This window comes from Peromyscus californicus, unplaced genomic scaffold (assembly GCF_007827085.1).
Source record: "Peromyscus californicus insignis strain IS unplaced genomic scaffold, ASM782708v3 Scaffold_23__1_contigs__length_62951481, whole genome shotgun sequence".
NCBI lineage: Eukaryota > Metazoa > Chordata > Mammalia > Rodentia > Cricetidae > Peromyscus > Peromyscus californicus.
In genome coordinates this window covers 26,718,889-26,745,330 of record NW_026294534.1, presented here as the reverse complement: position 1 = coordinate 26,745,330, position 26,442 = coordinate 26,718,889, and the positions used below count along the sequence as shown (strand labels likewise).

General features: G+C 41.6%; 1 protein-coding gene across 1 annotated transcript in view; it reads left to right on the top strand.

The window, feature by feature from the left end:
- The first annotated feature begins 8,444 nt into the window (after positions 1 to 8,444).
- The window catches only part of Tnks (tankyrase), a 148,886-nt gene continuing 130,888 nt past the window's right edge, over positions 8,445 to 26,442 (top strand). Inside the window, exon 1 of the mRNA XM_052752011.1 lies at positions 8,445 to 9,114. Coding sequence (XP_052607971.1) covers positions 8,463 to 9,114 — 652 coding nt within the window. The 5' untranslated portion in view covers positions 8,445 to 8,462. The remainder of the gene's footprint in view (positions 9,115 to 26,442) is intronic.

The window sequence follows — 26,442 nt, the reverse complement described above, 5'->3', positions numbered from 1 at the left end:
TATGAATCTCCCCAACGACATGCCACACCATCCTATAGTAGCTAGGCTATGGATGCTACTTGCAAAGACCTTATCTACAAAGGAGGGTCTCCACATACGAATTTTAGGGCACACAATGCATTTAGCCTTACAGGTCACTGTCTGCTCTGCGGTTTGATCCCGACTTTTTCAATTCAACTAAGTTTGAGGTTTTAGGTTTAATACAGGTTTTATGCACTGTTGAATTTCCTTTTTCACAATTATTGTTTCTTCCTTTTGCTCCTTTTTTTTTTTTTTTTTTTTTTTTTTTGGTTTTTTGAGACAGGGTTTCTCTGTGTAGCTTTGCGCCTTTCCTTGAACTCACTTGGTAGCCCAGGCTGGCCTCGAACTCACAGAGATCCGCCTGGCTCTGCCTCCTGAGTGCTGGGATTAAAGGCGTGCGCCACCACCACCCGGCTCCTTTTGCTCCTTTAAATAGGGTCAGAGGGCATGAATTATAAGGGGCCAGTAAGAAAAATTAACAATCAATTACAATAGTCTATATAGTTATAATGCTATGTGCATTATTTTGTATCTATTTTTATTAATAAAATAAAGACAGAAATGAGTAGAATTTGAAAGCTCCACCTTTTTCTTTATATTAACTCACAAGTCTTAACTCAGCAATTATTAGACGTACTGATAGAGGGGGACATGAGTCTCAGCTAGTCTGCTGAAGTCAAAAGATAGGCAAGAGAATTAACCAGGACTCAGGCGAAGATGAGACACCAAAGCCTGGTCTTCCCCTTTTCTGTCCATGCCTCAAGATGAACAATATATCCTCCAACCTTGAAATTCTTTTGTAAATGCTTTCCCACGTCTTTACAGACTCCCCAATTTGTTATTTGAATAGGACTTTATGATTTCTAACAAAGGGAATGTCTTAAATAGTGTGTGTCTGATTGTTTTTTATTTTGCTTCCAGCTTCTCGCCTCTATAAACATTTATCTGCAATAGCATTTTCCCTTGCAGAATTATTTCTTTAGAATAAGTTTTCAGGTTTCCTGGGAGAGATGACTGCAGATTTGTACTCTTCCTTTGTGAGAGCATGTGTCTTGAAAAAAAAATAAAAGGACATAACTTTGATTTCTAAAGGGTTTCTAATTAGTTTTCTCCTCACTCTTCTTTTGTCAAATATTCGAAGGAAACAATTAGTTGTCCAAACCTTACCTTAGTTCAGTATATGCGTTACTCGCTTGCAAGGCTATATCAGATGTTCTTCTTCTAATAACTCTGATGCAAATGAACTTATCACTTCACAAGAAATTCAATGGGCATATCAGGGTGTCTTCTTTTGTCATACCTTCAATACTATGATACTAAGGTAAGGATTACTAATACATGCTTTTTCTAGGGTACAGTGATAAGAGAGGGAAGGAAGCAAAGAGGAATATAAGTAAATATTCATAACAGAAGAGGAAGAATATCACACTGAATACTAATGGCTGCCTCTAGTGAAGTTGTTGAACCCGATGTTTCTAAGGATGTTTCACTATTCATTTCATGTTTCTATTGCCTGCATATCAGCTACTCACACTTCTTTTTTTGTGGTAGAGTTACCCAGACTTGCATTTTGGAGAGGAATGGCCATTAGTAGTACAGTGCTACCAAGGACATACTAGCTTTATGACTTCCCTCCCTTGCTCCTACATTACGAACATCCTCTTCTACATTTCTAGACATTTCTCATTGCCATAAAGACACATTAAATTTTTTTTCCATCTTAAAAACCTCTCTGAGTGCTCATAATTGACATGCATTTTCTTCTTGGTGTGCTGGAAAAGTTTTATATTGATTGCAGCAACTGTTGCACAGCTCTGAACATGCTGAACTCTTCCAAAGTATGTATTTTATTTGTATGCGTGTGTGGATGTGTATGTATTTATATGTGTGCAGATGTACATGCGAGAGCCCGAAGTTGACTTTGGGAGTCTTCCTCCATTGTCTTTTGTCTTATTGGTTGAGAAAAAGCTTCTTGATTGAACCCAAAACTGCCCAATATGGCCAGTCTAGCTAATTAGCTTTCCATATCCCCTATCTCCACATTCCAAGCTCTGAACTTACAGGTGGGCCACTACATCCACTCAGTATTTACCTGGGTTCTGAAGATCTGAACTCCCATCCTAAAGTCTGTACAGCAAGTATTTTAAACACTAACCCATCTCCCCATCCCAAAGCATATATACTTTTTTTTTGAGACAGGGTTTCAATTATGTAGCCTTGACTAACTTGGAACTAGTTATGTAGGCCAGGCTATCCTTGAACTCAAAGAGATCCACCTGCCTCTACTTCTTGAGTGCTGAGTTAATGTGCTACCACCCCTGGGCTCCAAATTGTATATACTTTATATGGGGTGATCCATATTTATATGAATTCATAGACCAATAGACTTAACATACAAAAAGAGAGTAGAGGAGAATATGATATTCTAAGTGCTTGAAATGGGACAGAATGAATTACCATATTTCAACTGCTTTAATAGAAGATCAAAAAACAGAGCAAATATCATTCTATGCAAAATAACACAAGTAGGATCTATTTGTTAATAAAACATAAACTATAAAAATATTACAAAGTAAACATATAACCATAAACCAAAAGTCCTGTCTTGGCATCACTCCTTTCCATTGTTACTACAGTCCTTTCCTTCCCTTGGTGCCAACATTCATTGACAAAATCATATCTACTATTGGTAGTTGGCTTCTCTTTTGCTAGCTGGTATTGTTTGTGCTTCCTCCAACCTGCTCTCTAGGGCCCCTCTCATCCTCTATGTGTAGGCATATGCTTCAGCCATTCTCTGCATCGGTCTTCCTTCCCTCTCAGTCATCCCACGCTTCCGTCCTGTCTCTCTGCTCGGGTGGTCAGCCCGACCTCTTAGATTCATGACTGGTGTCCTTCCATCACCTCCTGCACTGACTTCTCCCTCCTTATTCTCTGTCTGGTTAGCTTTGTTAGGTTTGCAGTGGGAGCCACTAATCATCTTGGTGTTGTGGATGTCCTGATGCTCTAACTGGGAAGGTTGGGTTTCCTGGGTACATCTCTTAGTCTATTGTTTTGCAGTTGCATCAGCTCTATCCTGAGTGACTATCTCTAAAGTTGCACATGTCATTATATCATTGTGCATGCATTCCTTACCAATGCATTCCGGAACCATTGGGAACTTTTCTAAATATGCTTATGACTTCCAGGGATTTTATATATATATATGTGTGTGTGTGTGTGTGTGTTATATAATATTATGTATTGTATATATTATATGTATATGACTCATCCTGAATATTTTATGGTAAACAATTGAACACCAAAAGAAATATCCACAGATAAGATATAGGGACAAGTTGGTACAAGAAATTGCACATACTTATCACTTAACTAAAATAATTTTCATTCATTGATTTTTATCAAAAAGCAGTTCTGTTTTTTTTGTCAATGCTATACAAGCTGTGTGTGTGTGTGTGTGTGTTGTGTATATTGCATGAGATAGTCTTTAATGGAGTACACATGTGTATTCTAATTACTTCTGAGGAAAAACCATTCATAAGGAAAGGAGTATTTTTAGTTCGAAAACATTTAAGTAGAGTAAACAAGTTTTTAACCATTCTGTTCAAATGTATGTTGGCAGGGGCTATGGCTACAGCTCATTTGGCACAATACTTCCCTTGCAAGTTTGAGTCTCAGAACCCATGTTTTTTTTTTTTTTTTTTTTTTTTTTTTTTTTTTTTTTTTTTTTAAATTGGCTCTGGGTATGGTGGCATGTGCTTGTTATCTTAGAGCTGGGAGAAAGAGATGGGCAGACCCCTGGGACTCGTTGGCTAGCCTGCTTAGTCTATTTGGCAAGTTCCGGGAGGTAAGATCCTGTCTTTCAGTTAAAGACTAGATGAACGGCACCTGGGGAAGGATGTCTACGGTTATTCTCTGGTCTTCACACATGTGTGCACATACATGCACATGCATCCCCCAAAACTGTAGGGTAGCCAATGCATTAATCCTCAATGTGACAAAGTCAGGATGCATATTTGACATGCATTTGACATGTAGAATCCACATTCTTAACTTCTATAGCATCAAGTGCCCTTGGTACTTAAAGGAAGTTATCTTTTATATAAAGCAACTTCAAGTTAGATATGTCAGCTTTGAATTACTGTCCTGTCCTTTTCTTGTCTCATAGGAAGTTTTTGTTTTTTTAACAAACCTCGTCTGACACAATTCATTCAGTATGATGGCTGCCATGGCAACTGTTGGTCACCTTTGTCATTATGACTCACATAGATGTCTGGTTGGAACTTTAGCTATGAGAATGTAACACCTGTATGGAGATATCTGGGCCAATGGCACCATGGGCATTTCTGATGTAAGAATGACATATTTTTCTAAGACTAAGGTGAGAAAATGACGCTGCTTTGATTAAGTTATAGCTCTGCCTCGTGCTGGCGGATTTGCCAAGGAAGCATTATACAGGACATCAAAGAATAATTGGACTTAATAGATCTGAAATACTACTAATGAACTCATATGTGGGGCAGATCAATTGGAAATGTATGAATAGAATAATCAAGCCAAGTATGACTGAGACAGAAACATGGAACTCATGCTTATTTATGATGGTGTAACCTTCAAAGAGAGTTCACGTAATTACCATGGAGAAAAGCAGATATCATAACATTCCAGAAACAGAGGTTTTTGTTTGTTTGTTTGTTTGTTTGTTTTTAGTTAGCAGATTTTTCTCTGTCAATAGAATGGCCTAGGAAATGTATGCTTGTATTTTTAAATCAGTTGGACATGATTTTTGTGTAAATATTTTTGAGAATGATAAAACGCTACTTTACTGTGATTCTCAATTTTTGGAGATTGGAGGGACTTCTGAATTAATCAAACAAACAAATCAATCTTTAAGAATTCTGGAGCCGGGTGGTAGTAATGCACACCTTTAATGCCAGCACTCGGGGGGCAGAGCCAGGTGGATCTCTGTGAGTTCAAGGCCAGCTTGGTCTAGAGAGCAAGATCCAGGACAGGCACCAAAACTACACAGAGAAACCCTGTCTTGAAAAAACAAACAAACAAACAAAAAGAATTCTGTTACATGTGAAATGGTAGATATTTGCTCCTAATTATTATCTTCATCATAAAAGAAGTTGAGAGGAGAAAGTTATTAATAGTGGCTGTATGTCCTGTTAATTTTATGTTTGCCACATAAGAGAACAGAACTAACATTCAAGGAGTACTTACAAAAAATAGGGCTTTTTCCTATGACAAGGAATCCTCATGACAAGACTCCAGTAAAGTCAGGTTCATAGGTTGAAATGTATCTACCCAGGCTAGCTGACTAATAATTGTTAGAGATGCAATTCTTTTGTTTGTTAGATTCTAGGTTTTGCTTTCTCTAGCACAGTGTATCCCTCTAGTATCTAGTATGATGGATCTATCCCTCATGGACCTGTGCACAACCACAGATTAAGTAGTGATAGCTGCCCTTTCCTGTCTAGAACTCAACATTAGTCCTTCTGAGCCCATACACTTTATAAATACTTAATGTTAAGCACCTTTGCTACTCTCCACTGAGGATGAAAAAAGCTATTTCCAATTGACTGAATGCATTTTCAGAATGTATTATGATCAGTTTCAGGCAATTCAGTCTTTTCATGCTATCCAGCAGAGACTTTATTTATTTTGCTCTGATAAGCAGACAAAATAAATGCATTTTAAAATAGTTTGACCATTACTTCTTTCTGCAATATATGAGTAAATGTCCATCGGGGGATGATGAGATGAAACATTCTTTATGTTTCCCTTTCAGAGAACACTCAAGGGGCAGAAGGACAATTGATTTCTGATACATTGTGGTGATTCACCTCCACTCCCAAATACTCCATGTTAAGAAGACTCAAGAGAACAATGCTGACCTAGCATTCTGCTCTATAGTCATCATAAGAATTTTCCAAATTTTGATGATGAAAAGGGAACCTATTCCGTTGGTGTTGGTGATCATCATAACAAATAGAGTTCCATCCCTTGCTCTGTTTCCTTCATGAGAAACCATGTGGTCATGGATTGAAAAATAAATACAAAACCTTGGGTAAGTGGGTCTTTCTGTATCTCCAGGTTTGTAGTAATCAATCCATAGTGGATGCCTGTTGCAGAGTTGTAGAACATCCAAAGAGTGACCCAATTACCACTTCTTGCTTCATTCATCCAAATAACACTGTTGACATACCTTTTTACAAGTTGGATTATGGATTTCACTGTTCAGAAATGCTTTGGGTACAATTTTTTTTTGGAGGGGAGACTGATTACATTTTTTGGATTCTGGATAAGGAATTTAAGGCAGGGCAGTATGTTCATAGTCAATAAAATATATTTTCTGAGTTTATTGTAAATTTAAGTTTTGTCCATTGACATTTTTGTTTGAGGGAACCTGAACGTGTTTCTTGAAATGTATAAAGATTTATGAATTAGATTGTCACATGTCATACCATTTGTGCACAGAAAAAGAGTCAAAACTATGAGAACATATGTTGTGGCCCGATTTTAGTTTCACTGTGTTCTCTGCTATAGCCTTACCCTTTGTCAAATGTCACTGTAGAAAAGGGCACAAATGTATAAGACATAAGATAATGTTACACTTATAACCTGTAGTCCTAGAGTCGATGAAAACCAAACGCCACTCATGTTCCTAATCTTATTGTATTCAGTTGATATGCCAAAATTCACCCATTCATTGAAATGAGAATATTAACATTATGCTAATTATATTTCATAATGAACACTTGAAACAATCATTGGCTTAATATTCTGCTTGATCCATCTTGGTTTTTTTTCCTTGGGAAAGACTCTTCATGTGTCCACTCTGTTAGAATAATGCTATTAGTGTGTACTTCCACAATGCCTATTTCACTATTGAACAATTGGAATGAAGCAGAGACCTCACTGAAATTATCTCATTCATGGGTATATCTCTTGATACCACACAAAATCTACAGTAATAGGAAGTGTAGAGAAGAAAACAGCTCTAGAAAATGGCACCTTAGTGGTGCGTTATAGACAGAATTCAGGTTTTTAATCTTAGTTTGGGAGAGAAGAGGGAAGTGGAGAGAAATGGAGGGGGAAAGGGCCAAACTTAAAAACAAACAAAAAAACGAAAAAGAAACATTTTCACAATTAGTTAAAATTAAAATGGGAAATAAAAGTACAAAGATAGAATAAGAAAAAAATCTTAATTTTAATTAAAATTTAATCAAATTTGTTGGTCTTGCAAAAGGGAAACTGGCAGAATGTTTCGTTAAGTAACTTGCTTGAATGTACATACATATCAGGAAATGGCAGAGCTTGAATTTCAATTGTGATTACCTGAATCACCATTTAAAATTGGGATCCAGCAAAGTCACAGAGTGAGAAAATTTCCAGGGAAAACTCTCGCCAGACTATCAGCGTTGGAGCAACCAACAAGTAGAGAATGGATGAATCTTTGAACTGCTTCCTTCAGAGGGCCTGTAATCTGAGAAGACAGGATTAACATTTTAGAGAGCTGCTTTACTCATCATTTCCCAGCTAGCAAACGGGAACAAGGAATGTCAATCATCCCAGAGTTTGGCCCTGTCTCTCTGGTAAGGTGGTCAGCCTGCTCTCTGAGAGTCGTGGCTGGTGCTCTTTTCTCACTGCTTGCACCTGCCCCTCCTTAGTCTCTGTCGAGTTAGGTTTGCTAAGTTTTCATACTCCCATAGCCGCTGAGCCTGGCATTCCTCTCAAGGCACCCCGAGTTAAAACAAACAAATCGAGCTATTGACAACGTGTACGTGTACGAATTCCTTTCTACAGTATTAGGTACAAATGTACCCTTATAGAATATAAAAGTGCCCTTATTCGTCTTGCCTGTCCTGTATCAGAAAGAGACCGACGCGAATAACAGGGGTGTAGGGAGATCTAACCCTGCATTTTTAAAAATTCCCAAAGTGCTACTTAGAGTTATGTATGCTTCGGAGCGCTTTGCATGCTTTAGCTCACTTAATCCCCGCCAACAATTTTGTGAGGTGGGTACTCTTAGTTCCATTTTTCAGGCGAGGACATGGGATGGGTGCTGGCATCAAGTTACACTTCAATATCTGCTTCAAGAAGCGGGGACTGGGCGGACACCTTTTCCTCAGGCCAAAGCAATCCCGCAGAAGGTGAAGTTAGGAGGAACTTCCTCCGGCAGGAAAGTGGCTCCACATAGCTTTCAAATCGGCCAAGCCAGCCCGCCAGGGCGTCACAAAAGCCCGCCTCCCTCCTACAAAGCCACGCCCCCAGGCTGGCTGGTCTCTGAACTCCCAATACTTCCCTTCTTCTCTCGGGCTCCACCCTCTTCGGCAAGAATCATTTCCGGTATGCTCGGTTCTGATTGGCCCAAAAGCCGGAAGTGAGGGCGGGCGGTGGCGCCGTTGCCGCAGTGACAGCAGTGGGGGAGTGGGAAGATGGCGGCGTCGCGTCGCTCTCAGCATCATCACCACCATCATCAACAACAGCTCCAGCCCGCCCCAGGGGCTTCGGCGCCGCCACCGCCACCTCCCCCGCCGCTCAGCCCCGGCCTGGCCCCGGGACCCACCCCGGCCTCGCCCACGGCCGGCGGCCTGGCGCCCTTCGCCTCCCCGCGGCACGGCCTGGCGCTGCCAGAGGGGGATGGCAGCCGGGACCCGCCCGACAGGCCGCGATCTCCCGACCCGGTGGACGGCGCCGTCTGCACGGTGGCAGCTACGGCCGCGGTCCCGGCAGCTTCCGCCGCCGCCGCCGCCGTCGGAGTGGCTCCCAGCCCAGCCGGCGGTGGCGGTAACAACTCCGCGTCGTCCACTTCTTCCCCGACTTCTTCTTCGTCTTCCTCGCCGTCCTCCCCTGGCTCGAGCTTAGCGGAGAGCCCCGAGGCGGCCGGAGTTGGCTCCACAGCGACTTTGGGACCCGGGGCGGCGGGCCTGGGCCCGGGGGTCCCAGCCGTAAGTGGGGCCCTGCGGGAGCTGCTGGAGGCCTGTCGCAATGGGGACGTGTCCCGGGTGAAGAGGTTGGTGGACGCAGCGAACGTGAATGCGAAGGACATGGCCGGCCGAAAGTCTTCTCCCCTGCACTTTGCAGCAGGTGGGAGACTTTGGAATTGTCTTTTACGGGTTTGGGAGTGGAGGGCGGGAGATCGGACTACCAAAAAGAGTTACAGGTTGCAGCGGGACAAGTAGGGGCTTGGCTGGTGTTCTTTTTACACCTTACCCTGAGACCTGAAGTTCGTGCCTGAGTTGGTGGGGGCGTGGAAAGGGGAAGGGGAGTGTGAATCCACTCTTTGGCGATTGCAACCGTGGTGCTTCAACTTAGGTAAACTCCGTGTCGTGGTTGACCCTGGATATGGACATACTTAAAACTTTTTCAGTTCGGAGTGTGTTGTGAGACAAGTTAGATTGGAGTCGCTTTAGAATAGCTTTGTCGTTTGTGTGCTCGTTTTGTTTGACACGGTTGTGCCTCCTGAAGACAGCCCGAGCCAAGAGAAGTGTCCGGTAACTCAACAAGTGTTTAAGAGTCTGCCCTATTCTTAGTAACACAACGCAAGACGGATGGAGTTTGTGGAATTCCACCTTTGCTAAGACGTTTACAGTCTGTTGGGAAAGACTGCTACCGGCCTGTCCGAGACAATAGTGATAAGGGTATTGTGAGCCTTAGGATAAGGGAAGAAAGAGCGGCTTTCAAGTTCCGCAGGCCACCATTGTGTATTTACCTTGTCTCAGCTAGCTCGTTTTCTTAGAGACAAAGATGATAGGTTGTTTGAGTGGGGATTTAGTTAAGAAGTCTTTGGCAAGAAAAAATCTCCAAAGAGGCACAGATTCCTAAACGCTGGACTTTACTTTTTTTGCCCCTCCCCCCTTCTGAGCAAGTCGTTTTCTTTTAGAAAGACAACATGTTTTATAAAACACAGAAATGGAGAACAAAAACAAAAGGGCCATAATCACTGCCTTGATACTTCCTGTTTTTTTTTTTTAATAAAGAGTAATTAGGTTATGAACTTTAAAACATTACATTTGGAGTATGTACTTTACATATGCATTATAAATTCAAAGAAGACAGAAGGATACAAAATTAAAAGGCTCACCTTTAAAATAAAATACCAAAGATCCCCCCCTTAAAATGTTTTCTTTAAAAAAATTTTTTGTTGTTGTTGCTTTTATTCACGAGCACCTGTGTGTCTGTGTGAATATTTGCCCAGTGTGTGTGCGCGAGTGTGCCTGTGGAGGACCCAAGAAGGCAGTTTGCTGGAGCTGGAGTTATAGGAGGTTGTGGGTCACCCAATATGGGTGCTCAGTTCCTCTGGAAGAGTAAGCAGTGCTTACCATGAGAGCCGTCTCTCCGGCTCCTTGTTTGTCTTGATGCTGTTGAACATTAGGACTTAGCTTATGTTGAGCAAGTCCTCTACCAGTGGGCTATACACCTCCAGCTCTTCTTGGTGTCCATTTCCGCGGGTGTTACTCCTTCGATTTGTTCTGTAAACTTCGACTAAGGACTTTATGTATGATGGTTTTCTACCACTTGGCAGGTTCTACCGTTCTCGTTTACAGATAGAAAGTGATGTACACGTGTTCAAGTGAGCTTGTAGTGGACCGTGGATGTTGAGTCAGCAGTTTGATTTGGAGCTTCAGCTATGATAATCTGTACTTGGTTTTGTAATTGCAGTGAGGAGTTCCTAAGTTATGCAGCTTTGGGGGGAGAAAGTACTCGTCTAGGAATTATAGAAAAGGGTAACTACCAGATTGCATTTTCAGCCCATACTTAGAAATAGATATTTTATTGTCAAAATTTAATCAGAACTTTCAGGAAATGAAAACCACACTCTCCCTTATATGTGTGTTGTACTTTTGTATTTTATATAATCTCCCACTTAATTTTTAGCAAATTGTGTTTGTGATCCAGTAATGGGTAATGAATGACCAGTGGTATGATAAACATTGGAAATCATCATCAGATTGTTGGAGCTATGCTGGATATTTAGACACTAACTGTTGAGTGTGGTGAACCGGCTCAGAAGTGGGCTTTCATCTGACCAGATGAAAACTCAAGTTCTTGCTGGTTTCATATGAAATTGCATATCTTTTTCTTGTCTTGCTTTTCTTTCTTTCCTCACCTGTTTTCTCTGTCTGTCAAGACAGGTCGAGGCTCAAGATTCTTCTGCCTCAGCCTGCCACGTGCTGGGACCTCGGGCCTCTGTCACTATACATGGTTTCTTTTTCTTTAGGTTAAATGAAAGGTCTGAGTCTGATTTATTTAATAAATCAGCTGAGACTGTTTACTTCCAAGTACTCTTCCCCAAATCTGATTAATACGTTGTCTCACAAATCTCTAACCACCAACATGCTACTTATATCTATTTGTGCATAAGTTTCCTCATTTAGAATGAATCCACAGAGGAGTGGGCCTTTCCCAGTCATGGCTAGCTCCACAAATGGCTTGCAGTTGTTTTCTGTGGACCCACATTCAGTGGACTGCAAACAGTGAAACGGCCTCATATAATTATTTTGTAGTTAGGAGGACCTAACCTCCATACAGCCTACTTTTTTTTTTTTAACCTCATTTGTTTGGCTCATTTGTGGAAAACAGACAAAACAATAATTATTGAATTCTCCATGGTAAAAAAAAAACAAAAAAAACCCCCAACATTCTGTACTTAACTTACACTTTCATATTTGTTTGTAGAACATTAGAGCTTCCTTAAGTTTAGTTTCCATTAGATGTATGCTGAGTCATTAAAAGTACTTGTTAGTTGACTATTAATTGGTTGTTACTGTAGACACACACACACACACACACACACACACACATACACACACACATATATGTATATATTTTTTCCCCTAGGGATAGGTAAATGTCTTGGATGGAAAAATTTAAAAATTATAGCTAATAGTTCATTATGTGTTAAACACGGGCAAAACTTTGGAGAGGCAGATAGTTAATAACTTCACAGCACTAGGTAGTGAGGGGCTTTAAAGAATAACAGAATCTCACAAAGTGTAACGGAGTATATTGTACTGTTTTTTGGAGTATGAAAAAGAGGTTGTTAATTCTGGGCTTGGAGCAGTTAGGAAATCCTTCAAAAAAGATGGTTTAGTTTTGTTTTTGAAATAGGGTTTTACTGTGTAATCCTGGCTGTCCTGGAATTGGCTGTTTAGACCAGGCTGGCCTCACACTCACAGAAATCTGCCTGTCTCTGCCTCTGGAATGCTGCGATTCTAAGTGTACACTACTACACCAGGTCACTATAGAACTTTCTAGGTACAACTTTAAAGTGAAATTACCTTAATTCATTTCCTAATAGTGATGTATTTTTAGTAACAAACTGGTAAAATTTTGATGAAATTTCTTTTTTTTTTTGGTTTTTAGAGACAGGGTTTCTCTGTGTAGCTTTGCGCCTTTCCTGGAACTCACTCTGTAGCCCAGGCTGGCCTTGAACTCACAGAGATCTGCCTGCCTCTGCCTCCCGAGTGCTGGGATTAAAGGCGTGCGCCACCACCGCCCGGCTTTTTTTTTTTTACAAAAGAGTTCAGATGTATTTTTTTTAAAGGTTCAGTTTTGCCATCTCAGTATTTAATAGTTATTTATTTTTAAAGTTTAATTGTATTTTTTAATATATGTGTATATGTGTGTGTCTATGGGGATGTGCATGTGTGTGTGTGGGGGGGTCCCCTGAGGGTGTTGGATACCCTGGAGCTGGAGTTGTATGTGGTTGTGAGCTGTATGAAGTGGTGACAGGGAACTTAACTTGGGTCCTCTGGAAAAGCAGCAGGTGCTTTTAACCACTGACTCATCCCGTCATGGTATTTTTGTTGTTGTTGTTTTGTTTTGTTTTTGAGATAGGGTCTCTCAACATATCTCTGGCTGTCCTTGAATTCATTCACTATATAGATCAGGTTGGCCTTAAACTCACAGAGCCTCCACCGTGCCCAGCCTAGTTTTTACTTTACATTGAAGATGTTTGGTATGGGCTTCTGTATAGTTAATTAACATATTCTTGTATTGTCCTAAATATTATAAAGCATTTAGTATCAAAAGTAGCCAAAAATAGAATGTAGCACACACTGAATCCCACAAAAGTTGCCCAACTCACTCCAGAGCCTGATTTTTCATAAGGATACTATCCCCCGCCTCCAGGCCAGCTGTTGTAGCTGAATACATGGTGTCCTCTAATCTGTGGCAAAAAGAGAGTCCAAGTGCCTCGTCCTGGAGTGGGGATCGGTGCGGCCTGTGCCCTTCTGCTCTTTATTACTGCCGACAGCAACCTCGATTGTGACTTACTCAGTTCTTAGTGTCTTAGAGCCTGAGTCTGTCTTCTTTAGGTTAGGTTGGCTCACTGATGCTCCAGCCACAGCCTCCCAAGTGCTGGGATTATTGGCTTGTGCCACTGAGCCCGGCTCCTCTTGACTGAAAGGTCTCACTGTGGGAGAAGAAAAGGAACTTGCTTGTAAATTCCTTCCTAGACTTCAAATCGCTGGTTGAAAATGGGATTGCGTGTACCTTGTGTTTTCTTAAAATTGTGCAGTAAATGACCTCTTTTTATAGTTCATAAGGAGCTTAGAGTTAGGGAGATGCATGAAGAATCTTTCTCTTTTGCCCCAAAGGTTTAAAGAGTAAACAAGCTCTTTGATGACATTACAAACACATCTCCAATAATGAAAAAAGCAACAAGCAAACTGTTATGTAAGACTGCTTATATTTCTGCCTTACGCTGTCTCCTTAGATATTCCTCAGTGTCTCAGACTCTTTGAATGCATGTCAGTGTGAATTACAGACAACTGAGTAAGTGCCCCCAGTCAGCTGAGTTTTGATGCCTACAGACACTGTACAACTCAGACCCTTCCTTAGAGAAAGTCACCACAAAGTCAGGAAGTTCGCTTTTCTGGGATTAGCAGTTACGTGTTAAAAGTTCTATAAAAGGGATCCTGTACAGTTCACACCCCCTATAATAGATCAATAGTTCCTGCCCACGCTCAGTAGAGTTCATTCTATCAGTGTGCTATCTCCAAGCTTGTTTCTCTCTTCCATTGATGGACTCTTAGGCCGTTTCCAGTTTTGACTGTTATGAATAAAGCTGCTGTGACATACATTCTTGAAATCTTGTCGTGTGGGCATAGGGTTTTTTCCTTCTTGAACAAAAACATATTGGAATTACTGGATCTTGGGTTAGGTAAGTGTCCGGGTTGGTAGCTGACAGTTCCTTGAAGGTTTCTGGACTGAGGTATTCAGTTTCATAGAGCAGCTCACAACATAGCAGTTGACTTCAGAGAAAATCAACAAGTGAGGCAGCACGGCAGGTGAGGAGAATCGAACTTAGACTCCTCGGCCTTCTCACCCACCTTTGCTCAGTCTGACAGAGTGGGCTCAACCCATCCTCGGGAGGAGGCGAGTCTGACAGAGTGGGCTCAACCCATCCTCGGGAGGAGGCGAGTCTGACAGAGTGGGCTCAACCCATCCTCGGGAGGAGGTGGTTACACTAGGTATGCACACACTTCCAGTGTCCATGTTGCTTAATGATAGGGATGAGTTTGGAGAAATCCGTCCGTGATTTTGTTGTGTGACCAACAGAGTGTGCTTACAGAAACCTGGAAGGCACAGCCTGATATACAGGTATGCTCTGTGGTATTGCTTCTAGGCTCCACACTTGTCCAGTATCATGTCAGTGTCTGAATTCTGATAGGAACACAGTGATGGGTATTTGTAAGTAAACATGGGAAAAACACAGTAAAGCGAAATATGAAAAGTGAAACATGGTATATCCTTAAAGACATAAGTGGAGTTTGCAAAATTTGGAAAATGAATAGGAAGGCTCAGTCTATACTACTGTAGTTTTTGTTTGTTTTATTGTTGTTATGGTTGTTATTTTTTGAGATTGTATACTTACCCTCACCCTAATTTATAAATTATATTTTTCTTCAGTGATGTATTAACCTTTTGTTTGTTGGAGTGAGGGTCTCCCGATCCTCCCCTTCACTCCATGAGTAGTAGTAGGCCTGTACTGCCATCTCTAGTCAGTATTTTTCTACTTTATAATCTTTAAAACATTTTTAAACTTTTTAATTCTCTTGTAATACTTAAGACACAAACATATTGTATACAGTTGAACAAAATATTTTCATCTTCTGTATCCTCATTCTATTTTTTTTTCAATTTTTTTAAACTTACTTTCTGTACATTGTTGTTAAACATGCATTTCAAAGCAGTTAGTAGGTACATAAACATTTATGTTATTACTTGTTATCTTAGTCAGTTTGGGCTGTTATTATGCAAGTATAATAGTTGAGTGCCTTGTAAATAACAAAAATTACTCACAGTGCTGCAAGTCTGAGATTAGGGCCCCAGAAGGTTGGCTTCTGGTAAGAGCTGTCTTCTGAGTTGCTGACTGCCAACTTTTTAGTATATTCTCATGTGGTGAGCAGAGAGAGAGATACAAAGAAAGAGAAAACGTGTAAATGAGCACTCTCATGTTTTATGAAGGCTCGAAATTTCACTTAAGTTATCTGAAGACCTCACTTCCTAATCCTGTCACACTGGAAGATTTCAGTGCATGGATTTTCTTTAGGAGGACTTGGCATGAGCAAGCATAGAGTCCACAGGTTGTCTTCCTGAAGGTTGGACTGTGACGTCGTGTGTGCATGTGTTCACACACAGCACCTTGCACATGGAGGGAAGCTGGGAAGGTCTGATAGGTGAGTAGTGTCAGGAAGAAGGAGTACAGTGTCTGTGTTGGGACTGATTCCTAATAAAAAGGATGGGTTCAGCCAGTGGTCCTCAGCCTTCCTAATGCTGTGACCCTTTAATACAGTTCTTCATGTTGAGGTAACCCCCAACTGTAAAATTATTTCATTGCTACTTCATAACTGTCATTTTGCTAGTGTTGTGAATTATAATGTAAATCTGATATGCAGGATATCTGATATGTGTCACGAAGGGGACATCTGATATGTGTCAGGAAGGGGTCGAGACTGCAGGTTGAGAACCACTGACCTGGAGCCTGCACATGCTGCTGTGCCATCCAAACAGTTGGCTTTCCTCAGTGAGAGAGAGGGTGCTTACCACTTGGGGCCCCTTGATGTTAGCATGCCAGATAAGTTTATATTGTTTACCACTTAAGTTTCTATTTTTCTATCATTGCGCATTTTGTAATAAAAAGTGAGCTGAGCCTTGTGTGTCATTCATGTGGGTTCATGATCAGAATTGAGCACGATTAGGTTGAATAGGGCTATAGTGTGAGGATGAAGTAAAAGAAAAACTCTTTGCTTACTATCAAACAAGCCACGTGCAAGAAACAAACATCTAGAAATGGACTTTTCCTGTATTGTTTGAAAAATACTGTGCTCCTATATTTTTTGGTGGGGAGGTGTTTAAGACAGGGTTTCTCTGTGTAACAGCCCTGGCTGCCCTGGAACTCGCTTTGTAGATTAAAGGCGTACGCCAAGCCAGGCCTTAAAAGTTTTTTGACGAGGGTGAGTTTCTTGGGGTCTTAGTAAAGCCTAAGCACTTGGGACGATGGGTTTGAGCCTAATTTTTTGAAAATTTGTCTGATTCAGGTAACATTGATAAGTAACACAGACGACTTCTGTTAACTGCAAGGTCAAACTGACTTTAAAAAGAATCTACTGATCCACAATTCTTAAAAGCTAGTCTTCATATCACCAATTATAGTTTTAAACATGAATGAAATGTCCCACTATGTAGCTAATTTGCTTTTGAAAAGGTTGGTTGTATCCAAGTAGATCTAACGGTATTGGATGCCCTCATTCTGATACATTTAGGGGAGCCATTTTTGATGGTCCTATCCATCCTGTTATTACATTGTGCCTTTCTCCTTTTCCAGATGCTTACCTTCTCATACTGACTATGGAAATTTGACTTTTTAAAAAACGGTGACACGGAATTACAATTAATGCTTGCATGTTAGCTATTTTGTAAAATAATGTCTGGACTAGAGATGTTTTGTGTAGGAAAAATCTCATTTGGAAAAAAAAATCTTCTGAACTAATTTGTAGAGCAAGGTATTAAAAACTTGATTTAGCCAGTGTTTCCCAAGTGTGGCAACAAAATGTCTAATTGTCACTCTATTGGAATTATATGAAAACAAGAACTTTAATATAGGTTTTTTCAGTTCACATTGAAGAATTGGCTTTTTAGATTAATATTTCTAATCTCAAGTCTGACTTCCTTATATTTAGAAATAATAACTTTAATGTACTAATCTACCTTTTTATGCCAAGGTCAGAAGTCACATGGCTATTAAGTGAAACAGATTTTAAACCTGTGTATCTGGCTGCCTTAAAGTCATTAGGTCTGGGCTACTCAATGGAAACTTCAGAGTAATGAGAAATAAAATTATGTTTTGAGTTGTCACGGCTTTCTCAGATTGGTTTCCTTATAGTAAAAGTAATCATCTAAAATTTGAAAGTGCAGAAAAAAAAAAGAGTCCATTATCTTACCAGTCCAAGTCAAGTAATGGTGATTTGTGGTGGATATGTCCCTCTAATCCTTTTTTTGGGCACTTAAAGTAAAGGTCTTCAGTAAGTAGGATAGTAGAACATTTACAATTATTAGGATGTTTGTTTTTAAGATTGTTTTAGCCCTTGTGTATGTGTGTGTCTGCATAAGTTCATGTATATATACCATGTGCATGTTGGAACTCAAAAGTCAGAAGAGGGAGTTAGATCCTCTGCAACTGGAGTTTGAGCTGCCCACTGTGGTGCTGGGAACCAAACCTGAGTCTTCTGCAAGAGCACTAAGCATCCTTAACTGCTGAGCCATCTCTCACAGTTCCCAGGATGGGGAACTATCTTATCATTTGTTTGTAAATATAAAATGTTTGATTGTAAGTAATCATTGAAGAACGTCATTAAATCAGAGGGTTTTTTTTTTTAACTATTCTTTTAAGTCTAGAGAGTGTAAAGAAAATCCTGATAAATTTTGCTAAATATTTGTAAAGATCACATTTTACCATGGATCTCACTCAGCAAAGCCACTAAAGCCCTGTCCCAATCTTTGCTGAATTAACTTCTTTGTTAACTGTCCTGTGAACATAATCCTGTCTGGCCTGGTGTTACATGACAAAACTTTTCCTGGGGAGACAAAACACACATGTCTCTACTCACCCTAGATAGGGAGCCCATGATAGAACGAAGTATGGACACCACCAAAGTCCAACTTGGTGAACCAGTGAGTTATATTGGGGTCACTTTCAGGAGCAAAAATGATTCAAAGGCAGCCATATCACCAAAGCCCATCCCAGCATGAGTGACAACTCATAAAAGTGTTGGAGAGTGTCCTTTCCTAGTGACTCTGGTCTAAACCTCTTCCAGGCAGCTGGGCTGTTTCTGCTTCCCTCAGGCAGCTGGTCTGCCCTCAGTCTTTGCAGTTTAACTCTGCTCCTCTGAGAGCAACTCTCCCCCTTTATTGCTTATTCTGGCAGGGGAGGGCCTAGAGCCATTATCTGGTTAGTTTGAGGGACTTCCTGAAGCTCTTGGAGTTGTGTACCTTCCTGTTGAAGGAGCTTCCTGCAGGGTGGAGTGTTTCAGTCTCAGGGAGGGAGCTGTTATACAGCACCTGGCAGGGGACATTGAACATGGCCTTTCTTACACCCAGTTCCTCTTTCCTCCTGTTTACCATGTAGCCCTTGTCATACTGACCATATAGCCCAAGCCGATGATAACCAAGGATCCCTCCCTAATGGCTCACAGGAGCAAGTCCAGTCCCTCAGGGACTGATTTTCCTCATGTTGCCTCAGATTCTGCAGCTTTTGTCTCCAGTAGGGAATGAGTCATTGTAGTAATCATTTTCTCTGTTCCTAGGCAGGCAGACAGCTCATCTATCCCCACGTTCCAGCAGCTTCGTGAAACAGCGTGCGAGGAGCCCTTTCACTGTGTTTCAGATGCAGTGTATTACCCCTGGTTACTGTAGTCCCTGTCCTGGGCCCTTACTGAGGTTGCCAGCTGCTTGTTGAATCCCACAGTTTTCTCTTCTCTGTATTGAAAATTAGACCTGACAGGTGTCTTGTTGATTCTTCTTGCCATCTTCCTTTTCACTGTTTGGTTCTTCCCATGGTTTCTGAGTTTTTGGATGCTAGTAGGGCACAGATCTAATTTGTACCCTATTCCTGTGCACCCCACAAGTTGTAAGAAATGGTAATCTAGCACTTCCAACTCACCTCCCCATACTCCTCTGGGTCATTTACCCACCAACCCCACAGTTCCCCAGAGTTTTCTTGAGTTCGAGCAGCAGAAAATATTAGATAGAAGGATTTAGATTGTGGAGATAAACAGAAAATAAAGGATAGCCTCGAGAGGGCCTGGAACCTATTCCAACAGGCCCTGACTGTCTCTGCCCAAGGGGTGGAGCAAAAGATCTCCCCCCAGCACAGCCAAGTGCAGACCATCTCAGACACCTGCACTCGGGCCCATGGTCCTAATCATCCTCTCTATGCAGACCTGCTGGGTAAAGCCCCGAGGAACCTGAAAACGGGCTCCCACACACTCCCACCACTTTTCTTGCCAAACCAGGTGCTAATGTGGAAGATAGCATTCACATGTCTTTTTCCTGTTGTGACCCTCCCTTACACTGGCAAGTTCCGAGTAGACAGCTCAGCCTCAGTTGTATGTCTTACCACTCAACAGTAGAAATCCGGACACTATCTGCCATGCCCTGCTTACAGTCCTGTCCAGTATGTGCTGCTTTGAAGGGACTACAGTGTAGTCTCTAAGTCCATCAGCTGTTTGGAGGCATCCTCTTACTCAAATGCTAGGCCTCATTCATCTAAGAGGCATGCCACACCCCATATCACGTAGAAGAAACCACTACCCTGGGATTTTTCTAAAGATGCTCCATGCTCAGATAACTCAGCCTCAGTTTCGGGTATTATCACCCATATTGGTGGTATCACCATATATATGATACTTATATCACCATACACAACTTCCCCTACATCAAGGTGGTATGCCGTCCCTTACCACATGGGGCAAAGTAGCCATAGCGGGATTGCTCCTGTGCTCCACCTTCAAATGGGTCAGCCTCAGTTACAAATCTTAGACTTGTCTTAGTCTTTGTTCACCCTCTTTGGGTACTAATGTATTGTGTGACTTTTCCTGGGAATATATGAACACATAGCCCCCACCTCCACCCCTAAGTATGATAAGAATGACAGATTGCAGAAACAATTCCACCAAAGTTTAGCTTGGAGAAACAGTGAGTTTACTGAGGTTCCTTCAAGGAGCCTGAAGGCTCTGGAGGCTGTATCACCGGAAAGCCACATCAGCTCACCTACAAAAAGCACCCCACTTGAATTTGGACACAAGTTGCTGGCAGCCCCATGGGACAGCCTCTTCCTCCAGAAGTTTTCTACTGCTCGTGTGTGTATCCTTGGGGCGGGGCATATTGAATTTTGAACAACTTTCCTGTGAAGTGAACCTCCTCCCTTCCCTCCAGTAGGGAATGTTTCATTGGGAGGAAATATCTAGAGAACACTTTGAGTCAAATGTAGTTTCTCAAACGTCTTCATCTCAGGACTCTTAATACTCAAAGGTGTAGCAATCCTCCCTAACCCTCAGGGTTGTGAGGTGCCTGAGACTGCATCATACCAAGCTCTAGATGTTTTCCCACACATGCACACTTTTTGTAAGGTTCACTAGGTAAGTTAGGCATAAGAGATTAGCAGCAATACTATAGAAATGTAAGCACTGGTAGTAAATGATTTGAATGTAGTCTTGATCTTCTCGCAAAATGTCCCTAAGTCAAGAGCCTCCATCTTTTCTCCTGAAGGAAACACGTTTAGCTCCTTTCTCTTGATTCTGAATCGTCAGCTTATTAGCTAAAATATGAGTGAAGTCAGGAAAGCACTTCAATACCATGAGAGCCGAGCTGGGGCAGTGACAGTGGGCAGAAACAGAGTGGGCACAACACAGCACAAAAGACAGTCCACCACCCTGCTGCCGGAATGACTTGTGATGTAAAACTTAGGCGTTATTTATTTCTGGTCTTTTCCATAGAGTACTCCCAGACAGTGGCTGACTGCAGGCCGCCAGTGCAGAAAGCAGCACTGGGGAGAGAGGGGACGGCTGTCTTGACTGCATCTTTGTTAATATAGGTTATGTCTGTTGAGACTTACGGTGTAAATGAAAATGTAGAGATAAAAATACGTAGACTCCATTATTTGAGAGTAAATAACACTTGCAGTTAGATTCTTTCTGAATCAAAGGCTAATGAAAAGAAAAAAGGGGTTGTTTTGTATTTTGAGTCAGTTTAATGCCCGGACTGATAGAGGACATTCCTGACATTGTGTGTATTATATAAGCTGAATTCATGGAACAGATAATGGAGTGCAGAAGGAAGTGCTATTTTAATGTTTTTTTTTTTTCAAAATACAATTTGGTTAATTAGTTTTCATAAAGAGAATTTGCAGCCTTATCAATGAATTTTTCATATTTCTGGCATATTAAAATCCATTGACCTATTTTACAGAATTGGATCTTATAGCTATATGGTTTAGTCTTTTAGAATTATTACTTCAGTAAGCCATGCAAATCTTTCAAAGCATTAGTATCTTTACGATAAAAATAACAAGCAGCACATTTGTTAGTAACACCAGTCTTAGAAAGGTAATGGTTACTGGGAAACTGCTAAGGTTATAATAGCTTTGTAATGCTATAAAATTCAGATATTTGTCTGAAAGCTTAAATTCTATCTTTGAGAGCAAACATTGTTGTTTCTATCTAAGTAACAGGCTCCCTTGTTCATCCTGAAAAAATGCCTGCCAAATGCAGATGTCCAAGCTTACGTATCATTTTTAGGAGAATTACACACTCCTGAAGCTGTGTAACCACAGTTTTCAAACTGGAAGGTTTGTTGAAACACGCATTGCTGAACCACATCCCAGAGTTTCTCTTCTGGTTGTCTGTAGTGGGGCCTGATAGTTTGCGTTTTTACCTGTCCCAGGAGATACCGGTACTCTTTGAGAGCAGATTTCTAATCTTGGGGTGATTAAACCACTGGTATGCAGTAAACTCTGTTCTGTAGCAGAAAGTTTTTCTGTGTCCCACCTGGTCCTCAGCCACTCAGACCCAAGTAAGCAGACAGAGACTTATATTAATTAAAACTGCTCGGCCATGAGCTCAGGCCTACCACTGACTAGCTCTTACACTTAAACTCAGCCCATTTTTGTTAATCTGTATGTTGCCACGTGTTCCGTGGCTTTACCTGTGTGCCATTACATGCTGCTCCCTGGACTGCTCTCCTGACTCTGGGAGGCAGTGGGTCTATGCTTCTCTCAAAGCAGCATGTAGCCAGACTGTTCCTTTCAAATCCCCCCTCTCTGTTTCATGCATGAACAAAATTGAGGATCTTTGTTGGAGGACACATAAAATTTAGTTAAGACTCCCATGTTTAGTGAGATTAAGAACATTTAATATTTATACAAGGTTCTATAAGTTAGAACATGTTATGACGGCCTTTCAGGTGATGTTATATTCGGTCCTGTGTTCTTAGATTGTACTTACAGGAACCCTGGGGACTGGGTCTGTGGGAGGAAGTAGGTGCAGATACTGGAAGTTCTCCTAACAGTGCTGTGCAGAGAATCTCAGGTTCTTGCTTATAGCTCTGTGCTGCTAGCCTGGCTTGCTTTAGAGAGTCTACTAGTTTATGTTCCTCACACAACCCTTGTACCTTCCGTAATACTTCCGTAGTTTGTTTTTGAAATGCAGTAAGCACACACATGCACAGGGTTTCTCTATGTAGCTTTACACCTTTCCTGGAACTCACTCTGTATCCCTGGCTGGCCTCGAACTCACAGAGATCCGCCTGCCCCTGCTTCCTGAGCACTGGATTAAAGGCGTGCGCCACCACCTCCCGGCTTCTCCTCCAAGTTTCTTTTTCTCTACCAGAAGTCCCACCTATATATACCTCCTGCCTAGTTATTGGCTGTTCAGCTTTTTATTACACCAGTCACAGCAATATCTCTTCACACAGTGAACAAAAATCCCACAACAGCATGTCTCCCTAGATTTTTTTTGTAGTTTCACTATTTTGTGCTGTAATCACTGTAGTTTTGTTTTGTTTTTTGCTGTGCTCTGAGAGGCAAGGATTTAAAGAGATTATTTTTCTGAATTATTCTAAGATTGGTTCAGTTGCTTTGAACCACTTGTTGAATAATCATTAAGATAAAATGAAGCTTGGATTTTCATGCACATCCACATACCAGATCCCATTATAGATGTCTGTGACCTGCCGTGTGGGTGCTGGGAATTGAACTCAGGACCTTTGGAAGAGCAGCCAGTGCTTTTAACCACCGAGCCATCTCTTCAGACTAGGATTTTTTTTAATTGTGTTAGTGTTTTTTTGTGGTTTTCTTCTGACTTCTAGTTAGGATTTGTTCATTGTACTGCATTTCGTTTTTCTCTTCCTCCAAGAAGAATACCCTTGTCTGTAGAATTCTATGATGAAATAAAGGAAGGGAGACAAACTACTAACAGAATTCCAGGTCTTGAGCAGTTTTTCTGCCTTCTGAGATTGGCACACGAGCTGCTGCTTCTAGTCTACACTTACTGTTTAGTTCTGTAACTGTTGTGTGTTTCCGTTCTGAAGGACTTAGAAAGGTTTGCCGTTGAACTAATGGTTAGACTGTGTCGTGGTGTCGGTCTGTTCTCACTGGCAGCCTGGGAGCTCTAAGCCTGGAAACTTCCATCCTCCTTTAGCTGTGAGAAGTCTGTCAGTTTTGCAGTACTTCTCTTCCTACTCTCCATCACTCCCGTCTCTTCGGGAATCCTTTCTTCTGTTCCTGTGTCAGAGCCTTTGGAAGAGTTCTTTAGGAGCTGGGGTTTAGGGGTGGTGGAAGTATGCTTTCTAGGTTGTGGAGGATATCGGCAGACATGCTAGGGAAGAGAGCGCCCGGAGCGTGGTTTCTGTTACCTCTGTTCTCAGCATTTCCCAACCTCCTTTTGTTCTTTTCCAAATGCTGTCACTCCAGCAGTGTGATTGCCTAACGGGAAGAGACTTGCACTTGGCCCTCAGGCCTGCTTGCAATATTCCCTGCGATTTATCCCTCTGCTTTAGGCTGGAAATCCTGTCTTCCTATTTCACAGCAGTAAAGGGGACGTGGGGGCAGCGTTGAGGAGTGTAGGCTTTCTCTGGCCTCTCGCCTGCCCAGGCAGGATACCTGTCTTCTGCTACTGAGCTATGGGTTTTGCATTGGAATCCAACCGTCTTTTTTTCTGTTCCAAGACATATTTCCCTACAGTTTTTTAAAGTTCCTGGTCTTCCTTGTTCCTGGAGATTTCTGCACTCGGCTAGGGAAGGCACTCTTACTTCTCTGTACTTCACTTTTAGCTTAAATTTCCTTTTTCTAAATCAGGTTCTGTTAGTTTTTCGGCTGCGTTGTGTGCTTACCCTGCAAGGAAATGCCACGAAACATGGCAGAATCCGCTAACAAGAGTTTTATTAAAGGTAAAGGGACAGAGAGTGAACAGGCCTACGGGAAACACGTGTGTGGAGGAGAAGGAACCGGGAACATGGCGCCAGATTTTAAAGTCTGGGCGTGGACAGATCAGCGTCATTACTACACGCAAGCGCGTAGATCACATGACCATGTTGCGCGCTTACGTGGCTAGTGGGACGTCACGAATCTTGGTCATGCGAGATGCCCTGACCCGGAAATGGCTATCTGGACGTGGCTAGGCGGAAGTGTCCGTCAGGCATATGCAAACACGCCTGACCGTGGGGGGCTTGTTGTAAATCTTTCAGGTTCTATAATAGAAAAACTTTCAGTTAGGGTCTGCTTTTGACAAATAAAAAATCAACAGGGAAAAATACTCCCCTTTGTGACTTTTGATCAAATGATCAGATGCTGATATATCTCCTAATGATTAAAAACTAATGTAGTTAGAATCAAAGTAGGAAAGGAAGCGATAACGGCTGAGTTAAATAGAAAGTGTTGATTTGTCATGGATGTATATTACAGAGTAATCGTAAGTTGGTTACTGGGTGTCTGTGGTTTAGTGTATGTAGACTAGGTAGACCTCACTTGGTACCTAGAAGACTGGATGCTTTTAAAGTAAACTGCAAGTTCTTTCCCCACTCTCAGATTACAGATGGTCGTGACGGCATGCGAATTTCCCTCATAAAGTACAGTAAACCCCAAAACTGCAAAGCAGGGTTAGAACTAGAAAGAGGATAGGATTGGCAATAAAGGCAGGCAGGGGCTGTTGTGCCATAAACATCCTCTCATTTTGCAGCTGCCTTCCACACATCAGCCAAGGTCATATAGACTCAGATTTAACTTAGCAGAGTTAGAAATCCCTATGGGTAATGGACCTCCGGAGTTGCTCACAGATGCGGAGCCACAGTGTTAGTTAGGGAACTGGGTGAGTGTCGGGTAGAAAGTGTTTAAAAGCTCACCAGTTACTGTATAAAGGCCCCTGTGTTGGTTAGTTTTTGTCAACTTTACACAGCTATATCTGGGAAGAGGGAATCTCAGTTGAGGAACTGTCTCCATCAGATTGGCCTATGGGCAAGTCTGTGGAGCATTTTTTTTTTTTTTCAATGATTGATGTGGGAGGGCCCGGCCCAGTGTGGGCAGAGCCGACCCAGGCAGGTGGTCCTAAGTTGTATAAGAAAATAGGGTGAGCAAGCCGCGGAAAGAGAGATCACCAGTAAGGAGGGTTCCATAGGTCTCTGCTTCAGTTCCTGAGTTTCCTGCCTCTACTTCCCTTCATGTTGGACTGTGACCTGGAAAGTGTAAGTGCTTTTGGTTACAATATCTTATCGAAGCAGTAGAAAACAAAGCAGGCCAGTCTCCTGCCTGGAATTCCGTAAAACACTGTAATATTTTCCCTTCTAAGGTATCCAGCTGGACGGAGAGGGTCCTCTATCACCACTTGTCTGTTTGTCCTTACCACCTATGTCAGTGTTCCTGACAGTTTCAAAATTCCCTTATGTTACTTTGAGTATCTTTGGGATGTTCTTGGATCTTACAATACTTACGGAAAAAATTACAAATGAATTGTAATATGAACTTTCTTACTGTGATTCAATGCTTGTAGCTTCGTTGGTAGTCCAATTAGGAGGAAAATGCCTTTTGAATCTGTTGTTGCTGCCTTTATAAAAACTTCAGTTTACAAGACTCCACACACCTTTGGTTTCCTCTTTTGTTAGTATTGTGCATGCCACAATTAAGGTTTAAGGTCGTTTCTTGCAGGCTTTAATCGTAGACAAGCTTAAGATGCTAAGTGTTAAGTGGAATGACTTTTTCACCCCCATCTTTGAGCTCAGACCTGGGGGAATAAATATCAGTGACCTTACATTTAGTATTGAAACATTTGAATGGCCTTAATTGTAATATTTAAAGATCAGAATAAGGACTATAGCTAAGTGTATTCAGTTAGGCATGTGTTTTGAATTTAGATTTTCCTT